Here is a 27,386-nt window from a genome sequence, read left to right as displayed (position 1 = left end):
TAAGCTGAACACTTTTTTTGCATTTTCTTTCTACTAGGCATTGTGTCCTGTAAGAGATGTGCCTTCTCAGAGTAGCCATGGCGATCCCTTATCTTATTATCAAATTGGAGACCTAATCAAAGGTAATTTAACTTCTGCAAATATTGTGTGACTAGGGATTATTACATATTGAATTAGTTGGTGGCTTATTCAGGGACTGCATCTGGAAAAAAAAAACTGGTCGAATGTCACGAGACAATGGGCGGTTTAAAAAGAATCGGCCGACTTTCTGCCCGTGTGTCGGACGAGCATGCTAGATAACCAGCAGCCAACTGACTCCCGATCGGCGCTCTCAGCCAATGGCAGAGCGTGCAGATTGGAGTGTTCTGGTGGGAGGGCCACCCCCTGTCAGGGCACAACAGCTCAGCGGGAGAGATCGCTATACTAACTTTGCATTGTACAGCGGCTCTGACTGGAGCTGACAGTTTTTTTTTTGCATTCAACCCGCTGGGCAAGTAAGTGTGTACCAGGTTTTACACTATGGCCTTTCAGAGTACCAAAACGCAAATGTGTTTAGAAAAGCATAGGTTTTTATTTGCTATCCAAATGGTAAAGTCTATCAAGTTCCCAGTGAACCACTGATTTAACGGTTCATGTGAATTCCGAATTGCTTCCACTGTGTCTCCACATACGAATATTTTCCCATATGTAGATAGTGAAGGCATCAGAGATGAATCTATAAGACAATCAAATATAATTTTAAAAACGAAATTCTAGTATACATTTATTGTTGACATGGTTTGAATATCTATACATGCACATGCTTCAAAGTGAAGCTGCACATCTCTTTAGGGCAAGCACAGGGGAAATGGAGGAAAATCAACTGAATACACAGTTGTCAAACTCAAATCCTTGCTAGGCTGTTAAATTGGATTCCAAAGTATAATTTACCCCAAATTTTTACCGTTCTTTATCGTTAATTGGGAGTGAGTCCCTTCACTTATATTTATCCGTCACTGTCATGCGTTAAAAAAAATAATAATACAATTGGTCCACTGTGTTGCCAGGTGGGGGGAGAGAGTCGCAGTTGGTAGTCTATATTAACGTTGTTTTATGTGTAATTTTATTTTAAATATTAACCATTTTGATAATATGAACTAGGTTTTACTGTGTAGATTTGTTCTGTGGTACCGTAAGAATCTGTAGTGTAATTTATACAAAGTGGTTAAGGAAAAAACTAATTCCACATAGTGCACAAATTTAATGTATAGTGCAGTGCATCACAGACTTCAGTGACACATCCATAGGGTTCTTCTGAAGTCCAGTGAGCAATTCTGCAGTGAAAAAAAAAAAAGTTGACACCAAACTAATCTCCATTAAAAAAAATTCTTCTAGTAGAGGATCCGAAATGTAATTGTCAACACCTGTTCTGACTGTATGCAGCAGACTTAAAGCTGTGGATTACAAGCTAATGAGCCTTTTGTTATCACATTCTTAGATCTATCAATTAACGACTACATGTTGTGTTTCTTTTTATTTTTTATTAAATCAGCGAAGTGTAAAAATAATCACTGAACTCGCTTAGTTCACATAGTTTTTATTTTTTATTTTATTTTTTATTTTTTTTTGTGTGTCATTAGGTATAAAGAAATCTGGTATACCTTCAGTAATATTTACCATGTAGGCCTAAAAATTCAACTATAATTACAGTATAAATGATTATTGGTTTTACCATTGCTCTATTTTGCCTCATAGCTGCTGTAAAAGACATTGACCGTTATCATGAAAAGATCACATTGTCTTTGCATAAGTCTTCACTGCCTACTCACCTGTCTGATATCAAGATGGGAGTTATAACTTCTGAAGATATGCCTGAATACTACAAGTAAGGACTATTGAATGTAATTATGAATTGGTTATCCAGAAAGAAAATAAGGTTGTAGCTTTTATAACTAAATGTTACTGCAATCTGCAGTCTGTGCAGCAACATGCAAATCCCAAGTTTAACCATTTCTCACTGGCCTTTAGGAGAATGACTGACAGTCGGGAAGTGGTTCTGTTATCCTGACTGGGCATCATATGATGTCCAGCAGGATAACATGCTGGCCTGCGCGATCGCGGCATGACCAATCACAGCATTCCTTGGTTCGTGCTGACGGAGTGCCGATCGGCGGCTCTCCCTGCGGTGGGGGGGGAGGTGTTTAGGAACGTGTCTATGGGAATGTTTGATCATTCTTCCAAAAGGGCATTTGTGAGGCCAGGCATGGATGTGGACGAGAAGGCTTGGCTCGCTGTCTCCGCTCTAATTCACCCCAAAAGGTGTTCTATTGGGTTGAGGTCAGGACTCTGCGGGCCACTCAAGTTACTCCACTCTAAACTCGCTTATTTATGTCTTTATGGACCTTGCTTTGTGCACTGGTGCGCAGTCATTTTGGAACAGCAAGGGGCCATCCCCTAATTGAGGGAGAATAGGATAGAAGAAGGTGACCGTAATAGTTGAGGGAACAAGTATCCAATTGGTTAGGTGGGCATCTGAGACGTTTTGTAACCTCTTCAGTAGTAGCCAATTCAAAAGAGGAGAGTGCTAAATGTGCTGTTAGGCAAGGTATGTTGGGTGGGGTAGATGTACACACAGTGGAGATGTTCTCACGAATTGCATCAATCGTGTCTTTGAAGTGATTGGCAATCTATTGGGCAGTGAGGGAATTAGTGGGTAGAGGGGTTTTAGAGAAAGCAGAGAGTTAAGGGTTGTCAAGAGCCAATGGGGACTGGATGACAAAGTAGGCTTGTTTGGCAGCATGGAGGCAGGAATTATACTTTAGAAGGGCATATTTATATATGGTGAAGTCTTGGAGGCATTTGGTTTAACGCCACAGTCGTTCAAGATCATGGCAATGTCTCTTGAGATTTCTAGTGTTGTCAGTTTGGCAGGGTTGTAACGATCAGGGGCCTGATTCTGCATGTGATGAGTGAATTGTAGACAGAGGTGGTCAGGTGAGGACAGGACAGGGGAAGGTTCCTACAAGTAATTTGCTGCTTGGAGGGATGGGGTTGGAGGCAAGGATACAGTGAAACTAACGAGGTGGTGATCAGAGAAAGGAAAGGGGGTGTTTGTGAGGTTGCAGAGATGGGAGAATACAAGGTCAAGGGTATTACCATTTGAGTGCATGGAAGTACGTGTCCATTGGGTGGGTAGATATGTATTACACACACATATACATATATACAAACTATCACAATGGGCAGTATGTTTATGACTTTACCATTTTTCTTTTAAAGGCAAAGTGCTGCTCGGTCACGCACCAATGACACTTATGAAAAGGTGTTAAGGCAATCCTTAGCATTCACAAATCCATCTACTGTTGAATTTCTTCTGAATTCTCTTGGAATTGTTGAGTCTAATCCACCATCCTTAATACGAGGCCTTCAGAGGTAATATTGCTTATTAAAGTATATGACAGGTTCACAAAAAGTAAAGTGATGTATACAGTGTAATGGTGTAGTTGCAAACTTGTGCTACAAGTTACACCTACAATACTGTTTTTATGTAAAAAGATTGCAATAATATGTCCCTTATTTTTTATTTATTTTTAGTTTTGTAACAGTTTTACACTTTAAACTATTCAGTAATAAACTCTGCTATGAATTCCACATCAGCTGCCGGGGCTTTTCCATTTCAGTGCAAGACACATTATTATTTTTTTAATACATAAAATAGAATAAAGATTAAAATTAAGACAAAAGTATGATACAGTAGGTCCTGGCGCTGTTCTTTAGGTTGATAAACAGTGTATTTAAATGAGTTTTTACGAGGAGGGAGAAACTTTATATTGGGCTAGAAAAAAACGTCATAAACAATGGCCAAGGTGCTACATACCCTTATCTTACTTCAAATAGCAAGGAAGAAAGAAAAAGGGGAATTGTTTTTTTTTTTTTTTTTTTTTTTATAAAAAAAAAAAAGGGGAAAAGGATTTTTTTATATTTGTATTAGAATCTCAGCCTGCATTTGATTCTTGCCCAAAAAGTTAAATTGGGACTTTTCCCTTTATATTGGGTTAGACAAATTGCATCAGATGACATCAAATATATTGGAAAATAGAAAAAAAATGTTTTTTAAAAAGCTTTTAGAAAAAATGCTGTTAGAACCTTCTGTGATCTTTTCGTGTAAAACCCCTAAACAAAATTTTTGTTATTTATTATGTGGTAAAAAATGTCTGTTTTAATCCTACTGCGTATCTCCAGAAAAAGGAAACCTATTGTGAATTGAATTAATCAGACAAAATCCTTTGTAAGAAAATACAAAAGTGATAGCGATAATTGAAAATGGCAACTCAATCCCCCTATATTTTCTTATAAAGTGACCGGTGCATCAATGCAATAACCAAAGTGACTGTGCTATTGAGAAAAAAACGCAAATAATGCTGCAGTTTTTACATAAACAAATCATACAATAAAACCTTAAAGTGACTCGTGCTTATCAGAAAAACGCACACAATATTGCAGTTTTTACATAACCAAATCATACACCAAAAACATAAAATGACTCGTGCTTGTCAAAAAAGTGACTGGTGTCTTGTGTAAACCAATAAGACAAAACGGCTGACTAAGTGCTTTCGGAATAGTCCCATGAGTGAAATTCCAGCTTCTCAGGGAGAATTCCTTCACAAGTGAATCATGCGGAGTGATATGATCCATGCCCCTATTGCCAATGCACTCATCGGAGCCTCTAACCCCTCCCTGGGTATTGCGCCGTCACAGTATGTGCCACTGTGTAGCAATTTAGGGATTCCCTGGCTTTGTTGTGCTGGCGCTATTAGATGTTAGTATTGTATATTCACCATATAAAAGAGAAGGGGATGCCCCTAGCGTAATTTAGTTTTTTGTTTTTTTATTATAATAAACTACTCACATTTCCATGAAAAAATACAAGCGTTATTCAAAACGCACGCGCTGTATCAGCAGTAACCTGAAGTGATGCAATGCCGTTTTATGCGTTTCGTCATCAGACGTCGACTGGAACATATCACTGCTACACTTCCGTTGTTTACATACCAAGCGGAGACCTCACTGTGCCTGCGCGGCGTTGGCAGCGGCCGTTTCTGGTTGATTTGGTTTATTAGTTCTCATATAGCAGTTCCACTGCGTGGATCAACCCATAAACTTTTAAAGATTAAAATTAAACAATCCAAATTAATCTGAAGTGCACTTTAATTCAAGGGGCTGAACATAAATATCCAGTACAAATGTTAGGAACTGCAACCATTTTTATGCAAAGTCCCCCATTTCCAGGGGCTCACATTGTAATTGGACAAATTAATATAATCACAAATAATATGTTAATTTTTTTTTTTTTATACTTTCTTGAGAATCCTTTACGTCTACTTATTCCTTCTGATGCTTTTGCCAGGCTCTAACTGCAGCTGTCTTCAATTGTTATTTGCTTGTGGGTCTTTCTGCCTTTAGTTTTGCCTTCAGCAAGTGAAATGCATGCTCAATTGGGTTGAGATCAGGTGACTGACTTGGCCATTGCAGAATATTCCACTTCTTTTTCTTCAAAAGCTCCTGGGTTGCTTTTGCAGTGTGTTTTGGATCATTGTCCATCTGTAATGTTAAACGCCATCCAATCAGCTTTGCTGCATTTGGCTGAATATGGGCTGACCGTGTATCTCCAAGTACTGTAGAATTCATCCCGGCTGCTTCGGTCACATCAATAAAGACCAATGACCCAGTGCCACTGGAAACCATTAATGCCATCGCACTGCCCCTACTATGTTTTACAGATGACGTTGTGTGCTTTGTATCATGAGCTTTTTCAAGCCTTCTTGACTCTTTTTAATTAATTTTAGTTTCATCCATCAAAAGAATGCTTTTCTAGAACTGGTCTAGATGTGTCTTTTTGCCAAGTCTAATCTGGCTTTTCTATTCTTCAGGCTTATGAATGGTTTGCACCTTGTGGTGAACCCTCTGTATTTGCTCTGGTGAAGTCTTCTCTTGTAGACTTGACAGTGATACGTCCACCTCCTGGAGAGTGTCCTTCAGATGTGAAGTCTGGATGTTGTGAATGGGTTTTTTACCATAGAGAGGCTCCTGCAATCATCCACCACTGTTGTCTTCAGTGGACATCCAGGCCTTATGTTGCTGAGCTCACCAGTGTGTTCTTTCCTAAGAATGTACCAAACTGTTGATTTAGCAACGCCTAATGTTGCTGCTATTTTTAAAGCCTTTACGATGGCCTGTTTCACTTGCATGGATAGCTCCTTTGAACGCATGATGTAGGATTGCAGCAATAGATTCCAAATATCACACTTAGAATCAACTCCAGAACTTTTACCTGCTTAATTTGATGAATAAATAACGAAGGAGTAGCCCATGCCTGGCCATGAAACGGCTTTTAAATCAATTGTCCAATTACTTTTGATACCTTGAAAAAGGGGGTTGGCTATTCTCCAGAGCTGTCATTTCTTAACCCTTCCTCCGATTTGGATGTACATACCCTAAAATTAAACTAGTGTGCACTTTCAGCCCATAGCCATTATATAACTATAGCTTGAATATGTTTTGGTAAATACCTGGAAAAAAAACTAAAATCCAATTTCTTTTTGGTCCCTTTAAAAAAGCGATTGCTTTTCTTGGTGTTTAACCCTAAAAATAAATCCTGTTCCTTTAAAGCAAGTTATACAGCACAGTGCTTGTATTGTCATTTGGCCACCTGTAATACCTGGCTGATCCTGCCTGGCTATACCCTCCCCCTATAAACTGACCACGGTGTATCATGGCTGCTGAGCCCTGACACACTTTCAGTTTATGTGCATTAGTCATCCGCAACCCTCTCCTGTGCTCTTCCATTCCCCCCCGTCAGCTTTGAGCAGCTCTGCTGCTCAAATTAAAGTAAAAATTACACCATCCTATCTATGTATTAATGTAGTGCGCCCTGTGTCTATGCCTTATAAAAAATAATGCTTCTATATACCTGTTTCAGAGCGCCGATCGGCAGTCACGTGACCTCTCTCCCACGACAGCTGTCAGGCCAAGAGAAGCAAGTTGGATCACGTGACCGGCCGATCAGAGGTCTGAAACAGGTATATAGCAGCATTATTTTTTATAAGGCATAGACACAGGGCACATTACATGAATACATAGAGGATGGTGTAATTTTAACCTAGTGGGTTAACAAACCCTTTAAGAGCTGTAATTCCTATACCCTTCCTCTGATTTGGATGTACGTGCACTCAAATTAAATCTGAGCGTGTGCACTTTCAGCCCATATACATTATATAACTATAACTTGAATATGTTCACTGGCCTCACGATTTGATTTGGATTATCCTGTCCACGATTCAATTCTGCGATGCATCACGATTACTGAGCACGCTTTTCATCCAAAAAATTCAAGCGGTCAGAAATCAATTATTATTTTTTTTTAATATCCGTTCTTAACTACTTCCCACCTGGCCAATGTACGTATACAGCCGGGTGGGAGCTCTATACTTCTGAGTGGACGTTCGTGAACGTCCATCAGAAGTAGGGGACCGCGCCCGCGCAGCGGCTTGATCCCGATGCGCCCGTGTCACCCGGACACGGCGCATCTCGGATTGGCAGGAGGGCTCTGTGATTGGCCCTCCTGATCACATGACGGCCATGTTCAATCACGGCCGTCATGTGATGTAAACAAACAGCCGGTTGCTAGGCAATTGGCTCCTCCTCTCCTCCACACGGAAGTCATCGCTGAGGAGAGCAGATCGCTGCAGCTGGCTGATCAGTGAGTATGAGCTGTTTTTTACTCACTGATCACCAGTCTAGTGTAAAACATACAACATACCACACAGTATAAACACAATGTCCCCACATATGTCCCCAAAACACACATGTCCCCAAATAATAAAAACACATGTCCCTAATAATAAAAAAACATCACCCCCGCATATGTCCCACTAAAATCACATGTCCCAATGATTATCTGTACACACATGTCCGTGATCACACAAACCAATTATTATACACTTAACCAAATTTTTTTTTACCAAAGACATGTAGCAGAATACATTTTAGCTTAAATTTATGACAAAATTCTATTTTTATTGTTTTTATTTTATAATGGAAGAAAATATTGTGTGTTTTTTTTTATTTTTATTTTTTTTTCCAAATTTTTGCTCTTTTTTCACTTATATCACAAAAAATAAAAAACGGAGTCGTTAATAAATAACACCAAAATAAAGCTCTATTTGTGCAAACAAAATGATAATTTAATCTGGGTACAGTGTAGCATGACCGCGCAATTGTCATTGAAATTGCGAGAACGCTGAAATCTGAAAATTGGGCTGGGAAGGAAGGGGGCGAAAGTGCCCTGTATTGTAGTAGATAAAAAATAAAATGAACACTCCCTACATGTAGTAAAGTGTAAACACAGCAGACGACTTTAAAGAGGAGCTGCAGACTGCCCCCAAATGAATACAGAAGATGGTCAGACTGCGGACGTGATACAGGAGAGGGTCAAAGACTGGAGACATGATGCAGGAGAGAGTCAGAAACTGCAGACAATGTCCCCATAACGTGTTCTCTCCCCCCCCCCCCCCCCCCAACTGACAATGTATGCCATTTCATTAAAGAGGTCCACCCTAAAAAAAAAACTTACCAGAAATGGCTGTTGCTAGGCAGATCGTCCTAATCTACCTCTTCCTAGTCCATGATCTTTTGACTTCTCCTCCACGCGTTGTCTTTGGGGAATGGGGCGCGGTATGTTGTGGGAACAACGCAGCGTGCCCCATTCACAAAGCGATGCGCGACTCATTCACGCATTCAAAACTCTTACTTTGTATGGCAACGCCGGGACCCAAGGGATGGGTCGGCCTCGGGCTGCCGACATCGCGGGCCCCCTGGAAAGGTATTAGCTTATTAAAAGTCAGCGGCTACAGTGTTTGTAGCTGCTAACTTTTATTTTTTTTCACTGGCCCACCCCTTTAAATATGGTTTATGCATGTATTTGTCTTTTTATGGTTTTGCTCATCACTGACCCCACACATGCAGCCATGAGCAAAACCGTAAATCATACACACACACAAAAAAAAACTATCAATGAAGTTTGATGTGAATCGATCACTAAGACATTCATAAACGAAATGGCATGGTCACTTTAATGTTTAGGTCCACCATCGAGTTTATTTTATTATGGTAATAATTTTGTGAATTTGCACATAATGGTGCATCAGATATGTGTCTGACTTAAGAACCTGATAATGATAACAGCGTGTGCACTGGTTTCCTGCTACAGCCTGTGAGGACAAGCGCGACCATCCAGTATTCTGGCTCACTCTGGTTTCCCACTTCCCCAGCAGCCTGTTGTGAGGACAAGCGTGGGACTCTGGCTTAGGTCTCCCATAGCAGCCTGTGTGACAGTGAGCTGAGGAGGAGGACTTTCTGGAGACCCGGAGTTGGGGACACAACGTCTCCTCTCCTGTAGCAGCCAGCTAAACACATGGAGACATGGCTGGGGGTGATGTCAGCGGGAGGCAGGAAAAGAGGGAGTAGCTAACGCTGGTGTGGGCATTAGTTGGCAGTGTGAAGAGGCATGCCACCACGCCTTTCGGCTGCTTTCAGCTCTGTTCGGAGAGGCATGGCACAGTGGGGGAGCGTCCAAATGACGTCACCCCAAAATCTATTTCGGTCGCAGCATCAATGCCAAATTGTGGATCACCGAATTGCGATTCTGTGGTTTAAATTCAACACCCTTAATGTTTTGGTAGATGCCCGGAAAAAAACTAATTGTGCCTGTGTCCAAATATGTATATGAAACTAACTGTATGTATTCAGTTTAGCGTTGGGATTTGGTGAAATAATGCACATTTTTCGTTTTTCATTTTTCTATGCACAGAGCAAATTTCTGTGATCAAGATTACGCACCACCCTTAAGGAAAAAACAGTCATCATCTTGGGCGTTAAAGTGGTAAGTGATTTTATACACTTTATTTAAAAACTCCACAAAGGGCAGCAGGATGGCTTTTATTTGATGGTTTTGTTTTTACTTTTATTTCATAGTGTGAAACAAGGTGTTGATTACTTTAAGTGGGGTCGGCATGTGGATGCTATGAACGAATATAACAAAGCTTTGGAGATTGATGCTAAAAACGTGGAAGCTTTAGTAGCACGTGGTGCACTGTGAGTATTGGGTGTCTTTTAGCCACTACCTGCATGTATTAATCACCTATTGACCAGCCCCAGTATGGTGCCTGACAAGTTTGGGGTTGAAAAATAAACCATGAAAAAAATGCAACCTGCAAAATCAAAATGGAGAGCCTTTACTCAGTGCCCTAATAAGATACAGCAAGTGAAGCACACTCATGGAATATCTCCATAATCAGAAAAAATATAAATATTGCAGTGCTTTGACCTGTTGTCTAAGCCAAATAATTGTTTCTCTACTGTGTCCAGGACCGCATTAGAGAGAGGCTCCACCTCCGGAAGCAGGAAACACAGGGTTAAATCCATAAAGGGCAGCTAACATTCTTCTCCAGTCTTTTGTATACTCCACCAGTGGGGGAGGGGAGGGGGTGAAGAAGGGGTACCCGTCTGGCATGAATACATTTTAAATAAGTGTGGAACAAGCTTCTCCGCAAGCCTTGTATAGATAAAGTGGTATACAAGGAGGCAATGGGGGCATGTAAGGACTTCATTTCTGGCATGAAGAAGGAAATTAAGTCTATTAAATCTATGCTGTCGAACCTTGAGACCCTAAACAGCCAGCCAAAGTGCCCCTTCAACCACTTTACATATTATTTTATACATACTGTGATTCTGCACTTGCCAAATATGCTGCAAAAATCTCCCTCCGCTGAGTCTGGCTGTAGCCATTTTAACTGTGGGCAGCGGAAGCTGCTGCCTGTTCACTTTCTGGACTTACACAGAGGCACACCTCCAGCTCTGCAGCTCTCATTGTCCCTCTTATGATTCATCCTCCCTCCCTTCCTGGAAAACTCTCTCGAGGGAGCTGTGCGTGTCCATAAGCCTAGGCATTTTTCCAGACAAGAAACAGGAAGTGAGCTGTATAAAGTATTTACTGGCAGAAAAATGTTTTACTATCCAACGCTAAAACAAGGGCTGAAGATTTAATGGATGGAAAGATGAGAAAATTACTGAAGTTCAGCTTTTAAGGAAGAACAGGCCTCCTTGCCCCTTCATGATCAGATGTACCAGACACTGAAAGATGATCAAGGCAGGGTATTTCTGGTACACAACATGCTATTTTTGTTAGCAAAAGCTTGAGTGTGTGGAACAAGGTGCTTAAATTGGGTGCAGCTTTTTCGCAGTGCTCTAAATCAACAGACCTCGCATTTAGGGACATGGGGGGCCCTTTGGGAACCCATGGATAAAAGAATGGAGGTGCTGTTGATCGGTCATGACATTAAAGTAAAGAATGGTGATATCAGTGGTAGTCCGTAATTTAGAAGTCTGGCTGGACCGACTTCAGGCCCATTTAGGAGGGACCTCCCAGAAAGAAATCCATGTATTCCCTACCGATACACCTTTTTTTTTTTTTTTTTTTTTTATGCTTTGATAAATTAGCCTATTCTTTATCAAGTACATAATGGCATTTGGTGCTGAAATAATGTTTTTCTTTTCAAAGATATGCTACAAAAGGAAGTCTGAATAAAGCAATTGATGATTTTGAAGTTGCTCTAGAAAACTGTCCTACACACAGGAATGCGAGAAAATACCTTTGTCAAACCCTTGTGGAAAGAGGGAGACAGTAAGCACCCTTCCCTTTTTTTACCAACCGTTTGTTATTTTGAAATTGACCAAAAAGGTAACGATATGAAGGTTTTACCACAACTTAATAATAGATGGGAGCTTTTATCCTAAAATTGCTTTATAAATAGCCACAAGCCTTGCACACTTAAGCCAGAGGAAGAAAACATAAAGGGTATTGCCTGTGATTGGTATAGCTAAAGGAATAAAGGCAGACCATTAATTCTGTTCAATATGCCAACTTTTGCCTTTCTGTAAGCTGATATAGTCCTGATCTAAAGATGGTGACAGTGCTGAATTGCATACATATTATCCCCTTTGCGCCGAGCATACGCATATATGTGACCTCAGCTTTCGGGGTTATACCGGGATGATGCCCGCAGTTGCAGGCATCATCCCGGTACAGTTTTTATAGGGGGGGGGGGGGGGGGGGCGATCGCTTTCCAGGGATAACAATCGATGCGACTAAAAGCCACTTGATTGTTATCCCAGAGGAGCGGGAGGGGACATCCCACGCTGCTCTTACTGGGCCTCCCATCCCACCAGGAGACCTGATCTGTAATGCGCCACTTCTGGCACCTAGAGAGAGACTGGAGCAAAGCCATAAACCGTTTTGTTCCTGTCTCCTGAATGTAAACACGGAAGCGACGTGACAACATCGCTTCCGGTTTACTCAGCTGCCAGTGGTGCAGGATTTTAAAAAATATACAGTATTCAGAATCGCCGTTTTTGGCGATCTGAATGCTTTAAAGTGCAAAGGAGGGATTGGAGGTATTTTAGACCCCTGATCCCTCCATAAAGAGTGCTTGTCACCACCTATTACTGTCACAAGGGATGTTTACATTCCTTGTGACAGCAATAAGTGATCAAAATTTAATATAAAAAATTAATTGTGGTGATCAGAGATTTTTTTTTTTTTATCATGACTGCGACATTGCGATGGACAGATCGGACACTTTTTTTTTTTTTTTTGGGACCATTGCCATTTATACAGCATTCAGAGCTAAAAATAGCCATTGATTAGTGTATAAATGTCATTGGCATAGTTTGGGGATGGCTCCTTCCTGTTCCGACATGGGCACCAGTGTACAAAGCAAGGTCCATAAAGATATATATGGATGAGCGAGTTAGGGGTGGAGGAGCTTGACTGGCCTGCACAGAGTCCTGATCTCAAACCGATAGAACATCTTTGGGTTGAATTATAGGGTAGACTGAGCCAGGCCTTCTTGTCCGCATCAGTGCCTGACCTCACAAATGTGCTTCTGTAAGAATGGTCAAACATTCCCATAGATACACTCCTAAACCTTGTGTACAGCCTTCCCAGAAGAAGCTGTTATAGTTGCCAAGGGGTGAGCTAACTCAATATCGAACCCTACGGACTAAGACTGGGATGACATTAAAGTTGATGTGCATGTAAAGGCAGGTGTCCCAATGCTTTTGACAATATAGTGCAGTGTTTCTCAACTCCTGTCCTCAGGGCCCACTAACAGGCCATATTTTAAGTATTACCTTTTGGGGAGATGCAGACTAGAATAGTGCAATCACTGAGCAGCAAATTATATCACCTGTGATGTATTTCAGTTATCTTGCAAACCTGGCCTGTTAGTGGGTCCTGAGGACAGCAGTCGAGAACCACTGATATAGTGTATATTCTCTAAGCTTTGATTAAAGGTTCTGCAGATTGGCTGTGTAATGTCATAGGTTTCCTTATTGTCTTGGATTCTCTTGTTGGGCTCTTATTAGGACAATAGTAACTTCAGTGTGGTTCACAAAGTAAAAAAAAAATCCTTGTTTGTCTGTATGACTCAAGGATTGGAGTTGAGTACCACTGTTCTGTATTCTTAAGAACTGGACAGCCAGAACAAGAATGAGTTGTGTTCACCCCCATTTCCCTCCGCCCTTGACCATTACTAGATGGTTTATAAATACACAGAAAGTGTTATAATAGTTATTTATGGTAAATTTCTCTCCTGGCATCATGTTTTTGGAGTGTATTCTGAAAATTTATATGCATACCAAGTTTTAAAATAAGTGTATTTGGCTGTATCGGTTTCTCATTTAGTCTGTGTAAACACTAACGTTTGATACATCCTAACTGTAGGCTTGAAGAAGAAGATAAACCTATGAATGCCGAGGGTTACTATAGTAAAGCTTTGACTATAGACAATACCTTTACAGACGCTGAGGAGGCATTGAACAAAGTGCGACAGTGTATACAGGTGATCCTTTATTTTCCGTTTTTTCTCATCAAGCAAATGACAAATAGGCACAACATTTGCACTGCTGTTACATGATCTTTTTATTGTTCAGAATTTTAAAGAATTAACCCTAATTTTACCCATTAAGACAATGCAGTGGAATGGCAGTGTGCTTAGCTGCATCCTTTATCTGTATATAGGGACAGCTTGTCCTCATTGGCATCAGGCATGCAGACTACACCCATATATTACGCACCCATGTGCTGCTTCTATTCCTGTGTAAGTAAAGCTGAAACGTACATCCCCATTCACAGGTTTTGGGATGCAGCTAAGTATTAAAACCTAGGTTAAATGGCACACTCAAGGATACTACACTGCTACATACAGTAAGTGGAGACAAAACTAAACTGGCAATAGACAAGATGCTTTAATGTAATTTTCAATCCATTGTTTTCATTCTATTAATTATAAATGTGCTTTCTCTTTATCATGTAAGAATGTTTTATCCTGTAATACTGATTATATGTTTTTATGCATGTGTCTCCCTCTGCTCTGAACTGTTGGTGCTGTGAATATCCATTATTGCTCTACCCTATTGCAACTGGACTGTGATTCCAAAACTATCAACTGTATTGGACCTGGATTATGTAAACTGGTTTGTATGAAATATATATTCTCTCTACTTTCAATTTTCTGTTGCCAACCTATAACACGTTTTACCTGTTAATCTTATGGGTTTGCTGATGCTACCCTGTCTGCACTCATTGGTACTTGTGTACTTTCATGCTTGCGTGCCAATGGGTGCAAAAATTTATTGTTTTCTTAAATATTAACTGGGAATTTATGTATCGGTCTCTCTCGCACTTTATGAAATTATGCGCTATGTTGTCTTACATCTATCTTATCCTATATTTTTGTGTGTGTGTGTTTTGCATGTTTAAACAATGGCACACTGCCTTTTTATTTTGTGAATTGTGGGAATTGGTAAATATTGGCTGTTATATTTTAATGTCAATAATAATGTTTTTGATTGGATTTAAAAAAAGAAATCTTTGGATAAAAGAGAGAAATCTGATGAGAAGGAAGAGAAAGCCAAAGAAAAGAAAACGGAAACCAGTGCAGAAAAACTGCGTAAACTTCTAAAAGAAGAGAAAAGGTACAGATATTTAAACTTGGTACGGAGGGTCCAAGCAAAGGTTTGTCTGTAGTACCTATTGATGGTGTATCTTCCTTTTGGACATTCATTCTAATGTAGCAGCCAAGTGGCTGTTGCGCTTGGTATCCATTTCCTGTATATTTCCCCTAAACTGACTTATCAGCGTTTTCTGCTAGAGGTGAAGTTGTCCATTATACAGTAGTTGGACCTAGGGTATCAGTCTGTGAGCCTCATTAACATGGGCACAGAGGCCTGTACAGTATAAATGAGGCATTTGTTTATGCCTGTTGCTGCCCAGTGCTGCATGCTGGAAGCTTATGTAAGTGTATACCGATGCAGCTGCTGTACCGGCTCGCATGCACCGTAATGTTTAACGGGCATGCAGAGGCAGATGTTCAGCCCTGAATGCACACTTTCTGCACTCCGAGCTGTGCATACATAAGCTGCCTACAGGCAGCAACGAATGCTAAAACAAATGCCTCATTAAAGTGGTAGTAAACTCTTGGAATTGAAAATCTAATGACAGGCAGGCTGTTTATAACAAGAGACCTTAGTGGTCTCTTATGTCATAAATGCACAACCCCCCCCCCCCCCCGCCCGCCTGTCAGCGGGTAATGTGATCTGAGCCGTACATGTGTAGCTCAGACCACATTTACAGCCTGCTCTGGGAGCTGCGGCAATGTGACTCCCGTGCACGTGCACAGGAGCGGCGTCACCTGTGGCCCAGCCATTCAAGGGCCTGAAGATCGGGAACCCAGAAGAAGACCGGGCAAAGATGGAAACTACCAGAGACCAAGGAGAGCTGTGTCAGCACAGCACTGGAGGGCCCATCTGCAGGCAAGTGTGTCATAATGTACTAGTATGCATGCATACTAGTTCATTATGACCTCAGCCTGCACGGGGGACCATTTAAAAAAATAAAGCAAGAGACTTTACTACCACTTTAAAGCTATAGGAGCATCTGCACCCTTGTAAATTAGGTTATTGGCTATGCGCCACATAAAAATAATCTGGTAGTGCCAGCTGTGTTTAATTTGCTTGGTGTCCACCCAATTGTGCATCTTTGTGAGAAATTCCCAATGTCGATATATTTACATTTCCGACACAATAAAGATCGTATGCATGTCAGTCCTGCTAGAGAAATTTGCATATGGCACAACAATTGATTTCATAAGAACAAAACCTCAGATTAACCTACATCTCATGTAAAATCTAAGCACTCTGCTACCCGCCTCCATTTTACATATAATCAACAAAGAAATAAAGAAGACTCACCCTTAGTTCAGGAAAGTAAAAGTGGGACGTCTTTAAACATCTGTTCACTTAACAGTGGGAGTGGGTATACATACCAAAGAAATTGCATGCATTTGAGTAATGGGAAGAGTTCCCAGGGAAAGTTGGTATAGAGTGACCCAAGACAGTATGCTGTGTAAACAAAATCTAACTTTATTGCACTCAAAGTATTAGTCAAAACAAGTGTTGCAACCCTTCACCAAACACCAAAATAACGTTAAAATTTATGCACACACATGGCCCATGGGCAAGACATAAGTTGGAACAAGTAAATTTGTCCTCTATTCAGGAAGGAAATCTGACTAATTTCCGCAGGGGTTATTTGAAATGTGTAAATAAGTTCAGTACAGTTCCCGCTTTGGTGTTGGGTGGTGGTGTGCTAGTCTAATAAGTAGATGAAGCGTGTAGCAGACACTTAGGGTATTAATGTTGGGACTATGCGTCTAAGATAGCAGTTGGTCACTGGAGCCAAAAAAACTCAGTCTGCAGCTGTACTTGCTCTGGAGGAGCCAGAGTCGTGCATGAATGTGTTCTGAGTTTGCCGGCTCAGACAGTGTGCGGAGTGAAGCTGGGCTTGAGGGTCTGTAGTATGCACAAAGATGTCTGTTAGAGGGTGTGTATGAGTGTTAGCCGATTTGAGCATATACTGGTTGTGGAGGAGCAGCGGGCACTCGGTGAAATCTTCCTGGCTTCATGTGCTGCCCTTCAGCCCTGTGTTCCTATATTAATGGGTTCCCCGCTGTGCACCCCCCACCCCCCCCATGGCCTCTGAAGCACAGCGTCTCACAGTGCGAGGGTGAAGGAACTCTGCAGCACTAGGAAACAACAAGACTGTTACAGGAGCGGAACCTGAAGCTGAGAACAATATGAATCAGGGGGGACCCAGTAATCCAGGAACACTGTGCTGACAGGCAGTGCATGCAGTTGGGAAGATTTCACTGAGAGCGGCCGTGGCTCCTCCAGCCTGTGTATGCTCAACTAATTGTGAGTCCTCTAACAGGCTCAGACAATCGCTGTCTGAGCCGGCCAACTCAGAACACATTCATGCATGACTGGCTCCTCCAGAGCAAGTACAGCTGCAGACTGAACTTTTTGGCTCCAGTGACCAACTGCTATCTTATCAGATGCATAGTCCCAACATTAATCCCCTAAGTGTCTGCTACACACTTCATCTAATTGTTAGACCAGCGTGCCCTCACCGGACACCACTAAAGGAGGAACTGTACAGAACTTATTTACACTTGGCTAAAGTGTTATTGTAATACTCATTCAAATAACCCCCGCAGCAATTGGTTCTAACTGAACGAGTTTGTCTCTACTCCCTAGGGATACAATAACAAGATTGATACTGCTCAGTTGAGCAAATCTCTTGTCTGATATCCGTGTGTGCATAATTTTAACTAATAACGTTGTTGTTTTGGGGTTAGGTGGAGGGTTGCAACATTTCTTTGTTTTGACTTTATTACTTTCTAAGTCCAATAGAATTTGATTTTTGATATGGCATACTGTCTGGGGTCACTCTATACCAACATTCCCTGGGAACTCTTCCCATTACTCAAATGCTCCTCCATTTTACTGCTACTGGCAGTAGGGACACCTTAGTTTTAAAGTATACACAAGTAATTATTTTAAGATATCTTTCCCAAGACAGTCGCTTTCAGTAGCATCTGGTGTAAATGTGTCCCCTATAAGAGCATACCAGAACTCCAAAAACAGGGGTGCTCTGCAAAGCGGTTTACAGACTAAAGTTTTTGCTACTAGTATTGTCACGCCCTTTGCCTCCTAACATGCTTCAATGTTGGCCTATTTCCATAAGGCTATCCTCCTAGCTCATTAGGAAGGCATGTGCAAAGCCGGAAATGGAAGCAATGTTGAGGTTTCTGATATTTACAAGAATTGCTATTTTTAGAAATATTTCCTTCTAAATGTTAAAGTGGTTCTAAAGACTCCAATGTTTTTTTACCTTCATGCATTGCTCAATACTTACCTGAGCACCATGGCAGTCCAGCGATGTGCAAGAGCCTTGGCTCTCCGGGGACACTCCCTCCCTGAAACAGCAGTGGGAGCCATTGCAGAGCAGCAGCTTGGGAGCGAGCCTGCTTTGGTAACCCCAGAGCAAGCGGTTTGCAGTTGGGGCACTCGGCAAGAGGGAGAGGCTAGGAGCGATAGCAGGGCAGCCAGGAAGAGAAGGATCAGGGCTGCAGGTAAGTATGACGTTTGTGCTGTTTATTTTTTTTAAACTTTTTAATATTTTTTTTTTTTCTTTAAACCTAGCACTAATAATAAATAGAGTTGATTATCTGTAGTTTATATGTTCAGAGATCCATTGTTTGTATGTCCCAACTCCAGTGAGGTATTCTTAGTCTTTTAGCTGGGGATCTTTTAAAGTTTGAGCATGTTTTAAATAAAAAAAAATGTTGATTACTAAGCATTTCAATTGCTTTGGTGATAGAAAGAAGAAACGCAAAAGAAGATCTTCATCTTTGTCTTCAAGTAGTTCTTCTTCAGACTCTTCTTCCTCAGATACTTCTTCTGACAGCCATAAAAAACAAAAAAAGAGGAAGAGGCGTAGAAAGCATTCAAAATCATCCAGCCACTCAAAGAAGCCTTCTAATGTGCCACCCCAAAACCAAGAGGAAATATGTACCCCTCCTGCAGACACCTCTGCCTCTTTTCTCAAAGTAGACAGTCGTAGAGGTTATGAAGAAAGGGATAGACATAGTCAACGTAGATCTCTAGATGGCAAAACTAGGTATCGTTCCTTGTCGTCCTCTTCCTTGGAATTTATCGATCCTGGGGGAGGCAGGTCTGAAGATTCAAGAGATTCTTACAGCAGTGTAAAAACTCAGGCCAGCAGTGCCTTGTCCTACAGTACAACTTCATTTAGTAAGTATAAGTCTGAAAGGAGAGATTCTACGGATTCGTGCCAAAAAAGACCTGAAGGCAAAGAGAGAATGTATTCCTCTAATCGACGTGAAGAAACACAAAAACCTTGCAGAAGCAAGTCTGACTCTTTTCAGAGTAAGTATCGATCAGAACAGGACATCACAGAAAGAAGGCATAGTTCGAGTAGCAGTCGGTCTTCTCTACAAACTTCTCACGTCAGTGGAAGATCTCAACAAGATAGAACTGAAGGGAATGACAAAGCACAGAACACTCATTCAGCTGCCAACAAGGCTTTGCCTGGGAATTTACTGAATATTCTCAATCAGATTTCTGAATTTGAGAAGGAAAAAGGTGTTAAACAAAAATGTAAATAAAATGTCTTGCTTTTTTAGAATGACTTTTATTTTTAAATGAAAAAATCTATTTTGTTTGAGGACAAATAAGCAAAACAACTTCTCTCCAATGTACTTGGACTTTTTTTTTTTAATTTAGCATGTACCCAATATTTTTCTTAGTGTGCTGCTGTATCCATAGAACTGGAGGGGGCTGGTAAATTAAAGCAGTGTCGTCGTCCCCTACCCCCCGAAAAGAATTAAGTCCGCAGCTACAAATAATGTGGCTGCTGACTTGTGATATTGGTACACTTGCCTGTCCAGGGATCACGCAATCTCAGCACCCCAGCCGTTTTTTTGGATCGGCTCTTGGGTGCTGCCGCCGCCATTCATGGTAAGGAAAGCCTTTTGGCTTCACAGCCGGTTCCCTACTGTACGAAGTGCGCTTAGCTTTCTAACTGGCGCAGTGGAGGAAGGGAGAGGGGATCTTAACTTCTGAGGGACCAGGCCATGGTGGGATCTCGCAGAAGTGAGGATGGCTACCTGTCAAACAGGTACTCATTCCTCCCTCCCCCCGAAAGGTGTCAAATGTGGCACCGAAGGTCCCTCCCCTCGCAGATAAGCAGAGCTTCCTCTTCTGGGTGAAGCTCCACTTTAAAGTGTAGTGAGCTTAAATTGTATTCATCAGCATGCAAGGCAATCCGCCCCCCAAAGCTGCAGTAAAGTTTTTTTGTTTTATAACAGCAACCACCCCTTTCCTTTTTACACTGCTCTATGCATAGTTAACTGTAGGCATGTTTACATTATTTATATTATTATAATACAGGATCTATATAGCACCAACAGTTTGCGCAGTGCTTTACAACATGAGGGCAGACAGTACCGTTGCAATGCAATTCAATACAGAAGGAATCAGAGTCGAGAGAACACCCAAAGGTAATAACTTTGGGGGGGGTGAGCTGATGGGGGAAATCTTAAAATACAGTTATTAGGTGTGGGTAGGATAGGCTTCTCTGAAGAGGAGGGTTTTCTGGGATCTTCTAAAAGCTGATAGAGTAGGAGATAATTGGGCAGATTTGGTTAAGGAGTTCCATAGGATTGGTGAGGCTCAGGAAAAGTCCTAGAGGGCAAGCATGGGAGGAGGTGACGAGGGAGCTAGAAAGCAGGAGGGTCTTGAGAGGAACAAAGAGAACCATAAGTTTGGTATTTTGAGACTAGGCTGGTGATGTAGCTGGGGACTAAGTTGTGGATGGCTTTGTAAGTAGTTTGTATTTTAAATTTGGCAATGGATGTACAACCACACATTTTGATCTGTAATTCTATCTCAATTTGATTTGAATGATCTAGGGCAGGGATGTCCAACCTTTTGAAGAGCAAGGGCCACTTAAGTGACTTGGTAACCGGTCACTAGCCACAATGAGTGGAGTGGGCGGATGACCGGTCCATGTACACTCCGCATATGCTGAGCGGACACATCCCATTCTACTCTATGGGCCCTCTGATCTGCCCAGATGGAAGGGGACAGATCCCCTTCTGTTTTTTTTTTTTTTTTTTTTTTTTTTTTTTTTCCTCTTTTAGCGGATTGGATTGAAGGTATGCAGGTGTAAACGGACACAAGTCTTTTTACATTTGCCGCTCCATAGAGGTGAATGGAAGGTCTGATTGGGTCGGACCGATCATATGAAAGGGGCCTAAGGCTGCTTTCACAATGATGTGCTGTGGTCTACCCAGAGCAGTGCACCTCTGGCTTTTCTTGGGGTTAGCTGCACTTTTCCATATAATTCTATTATATCCTGCAGGTGTTGTGCACTTTCTGAAAGCGCACCAAACCCGTAGGTAATAACAGAGGTCTATGGCTCAGTGCAGTTTGAAAGCAGCCCGGTAACCACTGCAGAACAGATATGCCCATATATACACTGTGATTATAGTATTAAACATACCTTTAATAACGGTCTTCAATTCGGGTATCGCCAGCTGTTGCTGTTCCAGGCAGAGTGCATTTGGTATCACTCTGCCTGTGACAGGAGGTGGCGCTATACAGGAAGCATCATCTTATGTGGCTCTGCTACGCAACCGCTTGCTTCCTCTACCGCCGGCTTCATTCACAACACTGATGCTCTGGGATGCCGGGCCGGGAACCTGCGATCTGGGCTTGCCAACCAGCCATCCCAGAGCAGAAGGTCGTGGACCACATCAGAGGGCTCCGCGGGCCACTGGTTGGCCACCCCTGATCTAGGGTGATGTAAGTAAATACTTTTATCGTACAAGACACAAGAATCAATTCATAGACCATGGATTAAATTCCTTGACTTAATTGGACACTGGCAAAAGTGTCCTTGGGTTTACACCTCAGTATAGCTCAGCTGTGTACTCCGATACAGGTTTGTTTTTTGCTAGTGTTCTTAGGTGATGGATGCCTTCTCCTTGGAGAATAATTTCTTATGATTTTTCATCAGATTAGTTTTACTTCGTCTGACATTTCTATGAAGATCTGACTGCTTATTGCCTTCGTGACTCACTAGTAGTTTCCAGATCAGTTATTTACTCTTGGGATACTGTACCTGTATCCAGCAGTAGCTGGTCTGGCCTGTAACATTTACTCCAGGCCCTTGATCCTGATTTCAGTGTTTACCTTGGCACATGAGTGAGTGTAGCTCTTCTCAGAATGTTCTACAGGTCCAAGACCATAGTCTATTTTCTTGGCACTCAGACCCTGAAGACCCCTTAGGGGTATGCCTACTATGACAGGTAAAGTTTGGACCCTGATCTGGACTAGCAACATAGGCAAGGTAGGACAGGCTTTCTCTGAACCTTTTATATATGTTTCGATGGATCTGTGCTATACGCTACATTTTTATCCTACAAGACACACCACCGTGCCATGCACTCAAGTGATTTACAAGGCACAAGTTATGGGGACTGGAATCTACACTTATAGCAGGAATACAAGGTTAGAAAATTGACCGACCAACGAGACAGCGTTAGTTGTTCGAAATAGTCACCAACATTGACCAATCAAAAATCTTTTAAAAGGGCAATTTATTTAATGCATAGTGTTGACATCTTGCGTACAAGTGGGGTCATCTACTGGTTCTGCTCATGCGTGGTAATGTTCAAGAGCAGTTTTACCTTCACACCAACGAATAGAATATCGTTCATTCACAAACGATACAATCTTTAAAAAAAAATGTCAATCCGTCTTTCGTTCACAATATCGATATCGGGTATTACTTGCTGGGCATCAACTTGTAGAAAATCGGCTGATCGTTTGCGAAACGGACGTTTTCGCCCAATTTTCTTCTTGTGTATTCCTGCCATTAGTGTTTTTTTGTTTTTTTATTTTTATTTTCTTCAACCATATTCATTTACATACAGATTCAATATATATATATATATATATATATATATATATATATATATATATATATATATATATATATATATATTCAGTTTCTTATTTATAACCTTTATCTATGTACATCCAGAGCTACAACAACAAAGAAAAGAGAGGAGAAAAAAAAGGGGGGTGGGGAGAGATTCTCCCACATCACAATATACAATGTCAATTTAATGCGTAAGTTCCCATATATTGTCAAGGGTGGAAAGGGGGAAAAAACAAAAAAAACAAACCCAAAGCCCATCACCCCCCCTATAACACACAACCTCTGTGTCCTTCTATTTATATTTATTTAAAGTACCATCACTTCACACATTCACTTCACTTCCCCTTCACCAATATTATCACCACAAATATATCCATTAAATTTTTTCCCCTCCGTGTCTCCCCCCCCCCCCCCCCCTTCTCCCTTCTGCTCCTCCAGAATCCCTAAACCCTTTGTGGTCATTATCCCCTTCCCCAACTTCCACCCTTAACCTCTTCCCCTTTATATCTCCACCTGGAATCTCCTTCCGCCAAATGTAGTATCCAATAGACATGTGCAGAGTAAAATATTTTGTTTCGGAATTTCGTTTTCGTCCGAAAAATGTATTTATTTAGTTACTCCCGAAATTCGTTTTTATTTTGTTTTTCGTTCAAAAATTGCATTCGTCTGAAAATCCACATGAATTACGGTCGAATCTGTCTTTGAAGGCTTATGGTGTCTGTCGAATGTATAAAGAATATTCAACGGAGCTAGTATATAGCATACTTCGTGTGAACTTTAGAACCCTATTAAAGTCTATGGGACTCCAACGTTCAAAAGCTAACTTTAAAGGCTAATATGCAAGTTACTGTCCTAAAAAGTGTTTGGGGACCCGGGTCCTGGCCCAGGGGACATGTATCAATGCAAAAAAAAAAGTTTTAAAAACGACCATTTTTTTCGGGAGCAGTGATTTTAATATTGATTAAAGTGAAACAATAAAAGTGTAATATTCCTTTAAATTTCGTAGCTGGGGGGTGTCTATAGTATGCCTGTGAAGGGGCGCATGTTTCTGGTGCTTAGAACTGTCCCTGCACAAAGTGTCATTTATGCAGGAAAAAAAGTCCTTTAAAATCACTCGCAGCTATTATGAATTGTCGGCTCCATAATACAGAGAACACTCATTGATAAAAAAAAAATTAAAATTAAAAAAAAGCGCGGGGGTCCTCCAAATTAAATTACCGGGCCCTTCAGGTCTGGTATGGATATTAAGGGGAACCCCGCGTCAAATTTGAAAAAAAATTGACGTGGGGGTCCCCCTAAAAATCCATACCTGACACTTTATCCAAGCACGCAACCTGGCAGGCCGCAGGAAAAGAAGGGGGGACGAGAGAGCTGCCCCCTCCCTCTTGAACCGTACCAGGCCACATGCCCTCAACATTGGGAGGATGCTTTGGGGGTCTGTGACCCCCCTCAAAGCACCTTGTCCCCATGTTGATGTGGAGAAGGGCCTCATCCCCACAACCCTGGCCGGTGGTTGTGGGGGTCTGCGGGCGGGGGGCTTATCAGAATCTGGAAGCCCCCCCCCCGTTTGAAATGGTAAGGGGGTACAAAATTACCCCTACCATTTCACAAAGAAAGTGTAAAAAATTGTTTAAGACAAACACTTTTTTGAAAAATTCCTTTATTAAAAATAAAAAAAAGATTCCAGCGGTGGTAATCCACTCTTGCTATCCAGCGACAGATGATATCTCTCCAGCGATGGCTGATCTGAATCCATCCATCTTCTGTCTCCACGGAGGAGACACTGCGGGGATCCCGGCGGCCTGACGTTTGTTATATGCGGAGGGCAGGGCCACCCGTCACCTGACCCCACCCCCCTCTGACGCAAGGGGAAACCCGGGCTTCCCTGTGACGTATGGGTGACCCCGCCCCCCTCTGATGTAACGGAAACCTGCCTGTGTTACATCAGAGGGGGGCGGGGTCACCCATACGTCACGGGGAAGCCCAGGTTTCCCCTTGCGTCAGAGGGGGGCAGGGTCACCCGTGGAGACAGAAGATGGATGGATTCGCTGCGCTGGATCAGATCAACCATCACTGGAGAGATATCATCCGTCGCTGGATAGCAAGAGTGGATTACTACCGCTGGAATTTTTTTTTTTTTTAATTATTTTTAATAAAGAAATTTTTCAAAAGTGTGTGTCTTATTTAACTATTTTTTACACTTTCTTTGTGAAATGGTAGGGGTACTTTTTGTACCCCCTTACCATTTCAAACGGGGGGGGGGGCGGGATCTGGGGGTCCCCTTGTTAAAGGGGCTTCCAGATTCTGATAAGCCCCCGCCCGCAGACCCCCACAACCACCGGCCAGGGTTGTTGAGATGAGGCCCTTCTCCACATCAACATGGGGACAAGGTGCTTTGAGGGGTCACGGACCCCCAAAGCATCCTCCCAATGTTGAGGGCATGTAGCCTGGTACGGTTCAGGAGGGGAGGGGGCGCTCTCTCGTCCCCCCCCCTCTTTTCCTGCGGCCTGCCAGGTTGCGTGCTTGGATAAAGGGTCTGGGATGGATTTTTAGGGGGACCCCACGTCAATTTTTTTTTTCCAAATTTGACGCGGGGTTCCCCTTAATATCCATACCAGACCTGAAGGGCCTGATAATTGAATTTGGGGGACCCCCACGCTTTTTTACTTTATTTTATCAATGACTTTCAATGAGTATTCTCTGTATTACAGAGCCGACAATTCATAATAGCTGCGAGTGATTTTAAAGGACTTGTTTTCCTGCATAAATGACACTTTGTGCAGGGACAGTTCTAAGCACCAGAAACATGCCCCCCTTCACAGGCATACTATAGACACCCCCAGCAACGAAATTTAAAGGAATATTACACTTTTATTTCACTTTAATCATTATTAAAATCACTGCTCCTGAAAAAACGTCAGTTTTTTAAAACTTTTTTTTGCATTGATACATGTCCCCTGGGGCAGGACTTAGGTCCCCAAACACTTTTTAGAACAGTAACTTGCAGAATTTTTTCTCTGTCGAATATTTTTCTCTATATAATCTTGGACTAATAGAGGTAAGGTTAGGCACATTCGACCACAGGTTCTATAGACAGATTGTTGGCAGAGTCACGTCGAATCTCCTATTCTATATGGAACTGTTGTAACAAGGAAAGCGAAAATAAAGCATTTATTTATTTATGTCGGATCTTTTGTTTTTCGGATTCTGTGCTTTCGTTATCGTTTGTCAAAACGAAAATACCTGAAATTCGGGCGAAAATGCATTTGTCTAGTATCCAAATGGATGGGAAGGTGAGAGAAAAAAAAAAAAAACATGTAGGGCTTTTATGGTATTATCTCTAGTTTCATGGCCTTTTATGAATCCTGTTTGATCCAGGTGTACTATTTTTGCTATATGGTCTTGCATTCTGAGGCAGTTCTGAGGCCCTTTAAATTTTCTCTAATTTTCTTTTCTTTTTTTTCCTCTGCCCCTCTTCCCCATTCCTCACTAAGTCCGATTCTATTTAATACAGTAATTTTATAGTAGTTTTGAAACTCTGCCACTATTTTTTTGGGTATCTGTTATTTTTTTTCTTATTCACTACTAAATTATGGACATGCTTTAACTCTTACTACCTTGTTCATAAAAACGGTGTGCAAAATACCTTTGCTTATTTTTCACTTTTTGATCTAAGCATCGGACTAACTTCAATCGCAGTTCCTCCAATCTGTTCACCTCCCCAAGATGTAGACCACTTTTATGTTTAATTTCTAATTTATGTATTTCTGCTCCTCCATTTCCCTTTGCCTTTCTTTTCTAAGGCGTGAGGCCTGTGCAATCAATCGCTTCCCACACTGCTTGGTTGGACACCTCAAGCGGTATATTGGCCTCAAAATAAACAAACAATTTATTATATAATAATTCAAAAACTCTTTTATCATCCAAAATGGCCTCATTTAAACACCATACCTTTTCTTTACTACCTGCCGCTCTGTCTCAACTCTATTGGAGCATGGTCTGAGCTCGTGATTGATCTAATTGTGGAAGATTGCACCCAATGTAAATCAAATTTGGTCTATCATAAATAAATAAATCCGTGAATATGTGTTGTGTCTTGGAGTAATCACTAAAATCTTTCTCTTGTGCATGTAGTGTCCGCCAACTATTTACCAAGTGTAGCATTCTTAAACTTTTTTTTGAATGTGTCTTTGGGCTCTAAATGATATGATGTCTTACCGGATGAGGTGATCATCCCAGGATCCAATGTGAGTTTGAAATCTCCCCCTAGTACTAGAACCCCTTCCCTAAACCTCCCTATTTTTTTTCAGTGTCTTAGATATAAAATCTACCGTCCAATTATTGGGGGCGTAAATTGTGGCAAATGTACAGCACTGCCCATAAATTTTCCCTTTTACTAATGGGTAACATCTCTCTGGGT

The 27,386-nt window shown here is 41.6% G+C and overlaps 1 protein-coding gene across 5 annotated transcripts in view; it reads left to right on the top strand.

The window, feature by feature from the left end:
• Window positions 1–19,645, top strand: part of TTC14 (tetratricopeptide repeat domain 14) — a 41,460-nt gene extending 21,815 nt beyond the window's left edge. The window contains exons 4-12 of one of the 5 annotated variants that reach the window (XM_077487911.1): window positions 38–122; window positions 1,735–1,864; window positions 3,259–3,411; window positions 9,848–9,919; window positions 10,012–10,131; window positions 11,597–11,719; window positions 13,820–13,937; window positions 14,963–15,072; window positions 18,818–19,645. In XM_077487911.1, the coding sequence (XP_077344037.1) occupies window positions 38–122; window positions 1,735–1,864; window positions 3,259–3,411; window positions 9,848–9,919; window positions 10,012–10,131; window positions 11,597–11,719; window positions 13,820–13,937; window positions 14,963–15,072; window positions 18,818–19,625 (1,719 nt within the window). In that variant the 3' untranslated portion in view covers window positions 19,626–19,645. Of the gene's footprint in view, window positions 1–37; window positions 123–1,734; window positions 1,865–3,258; window positions 3,412–9,847; window positions 9,920–10,011; window positions 10,132–11,596; window positions 11,720–13,819; window positions 15,073–18,817 lie in introns of those variants that run through there. The other 4 variants (XR_013276844.1, XR_013276843.1, XM_077487913.1 and 1 more) reach the window with 4 other exon arrangements.
• Window positions 19,646–27,386: the final 7,741 nt, after the last annotated feature.

This window comes from Lithobates pipiens, unplaced genomic scaffold (assembly GCF_037356315.1).
Source record: "Lithobates pipiens isolate NorthernLeopardFrog02 unplaced genomic scaffold, aLitPip1_a1.2 Scaffold_18, whole genome shotgun sequence".
NCBI classification, from domain to species: domain Eukaryota; kingdom Metazoa; phylum Chordata; class Amphibia; order Anura; family Ranidae; genus Lithobates; species Lithobates pipiens.
Note: the sequence above shows the minus strand (reverse complement) of the source record. Positions and strands in the feature narration are given on the sequence as shown.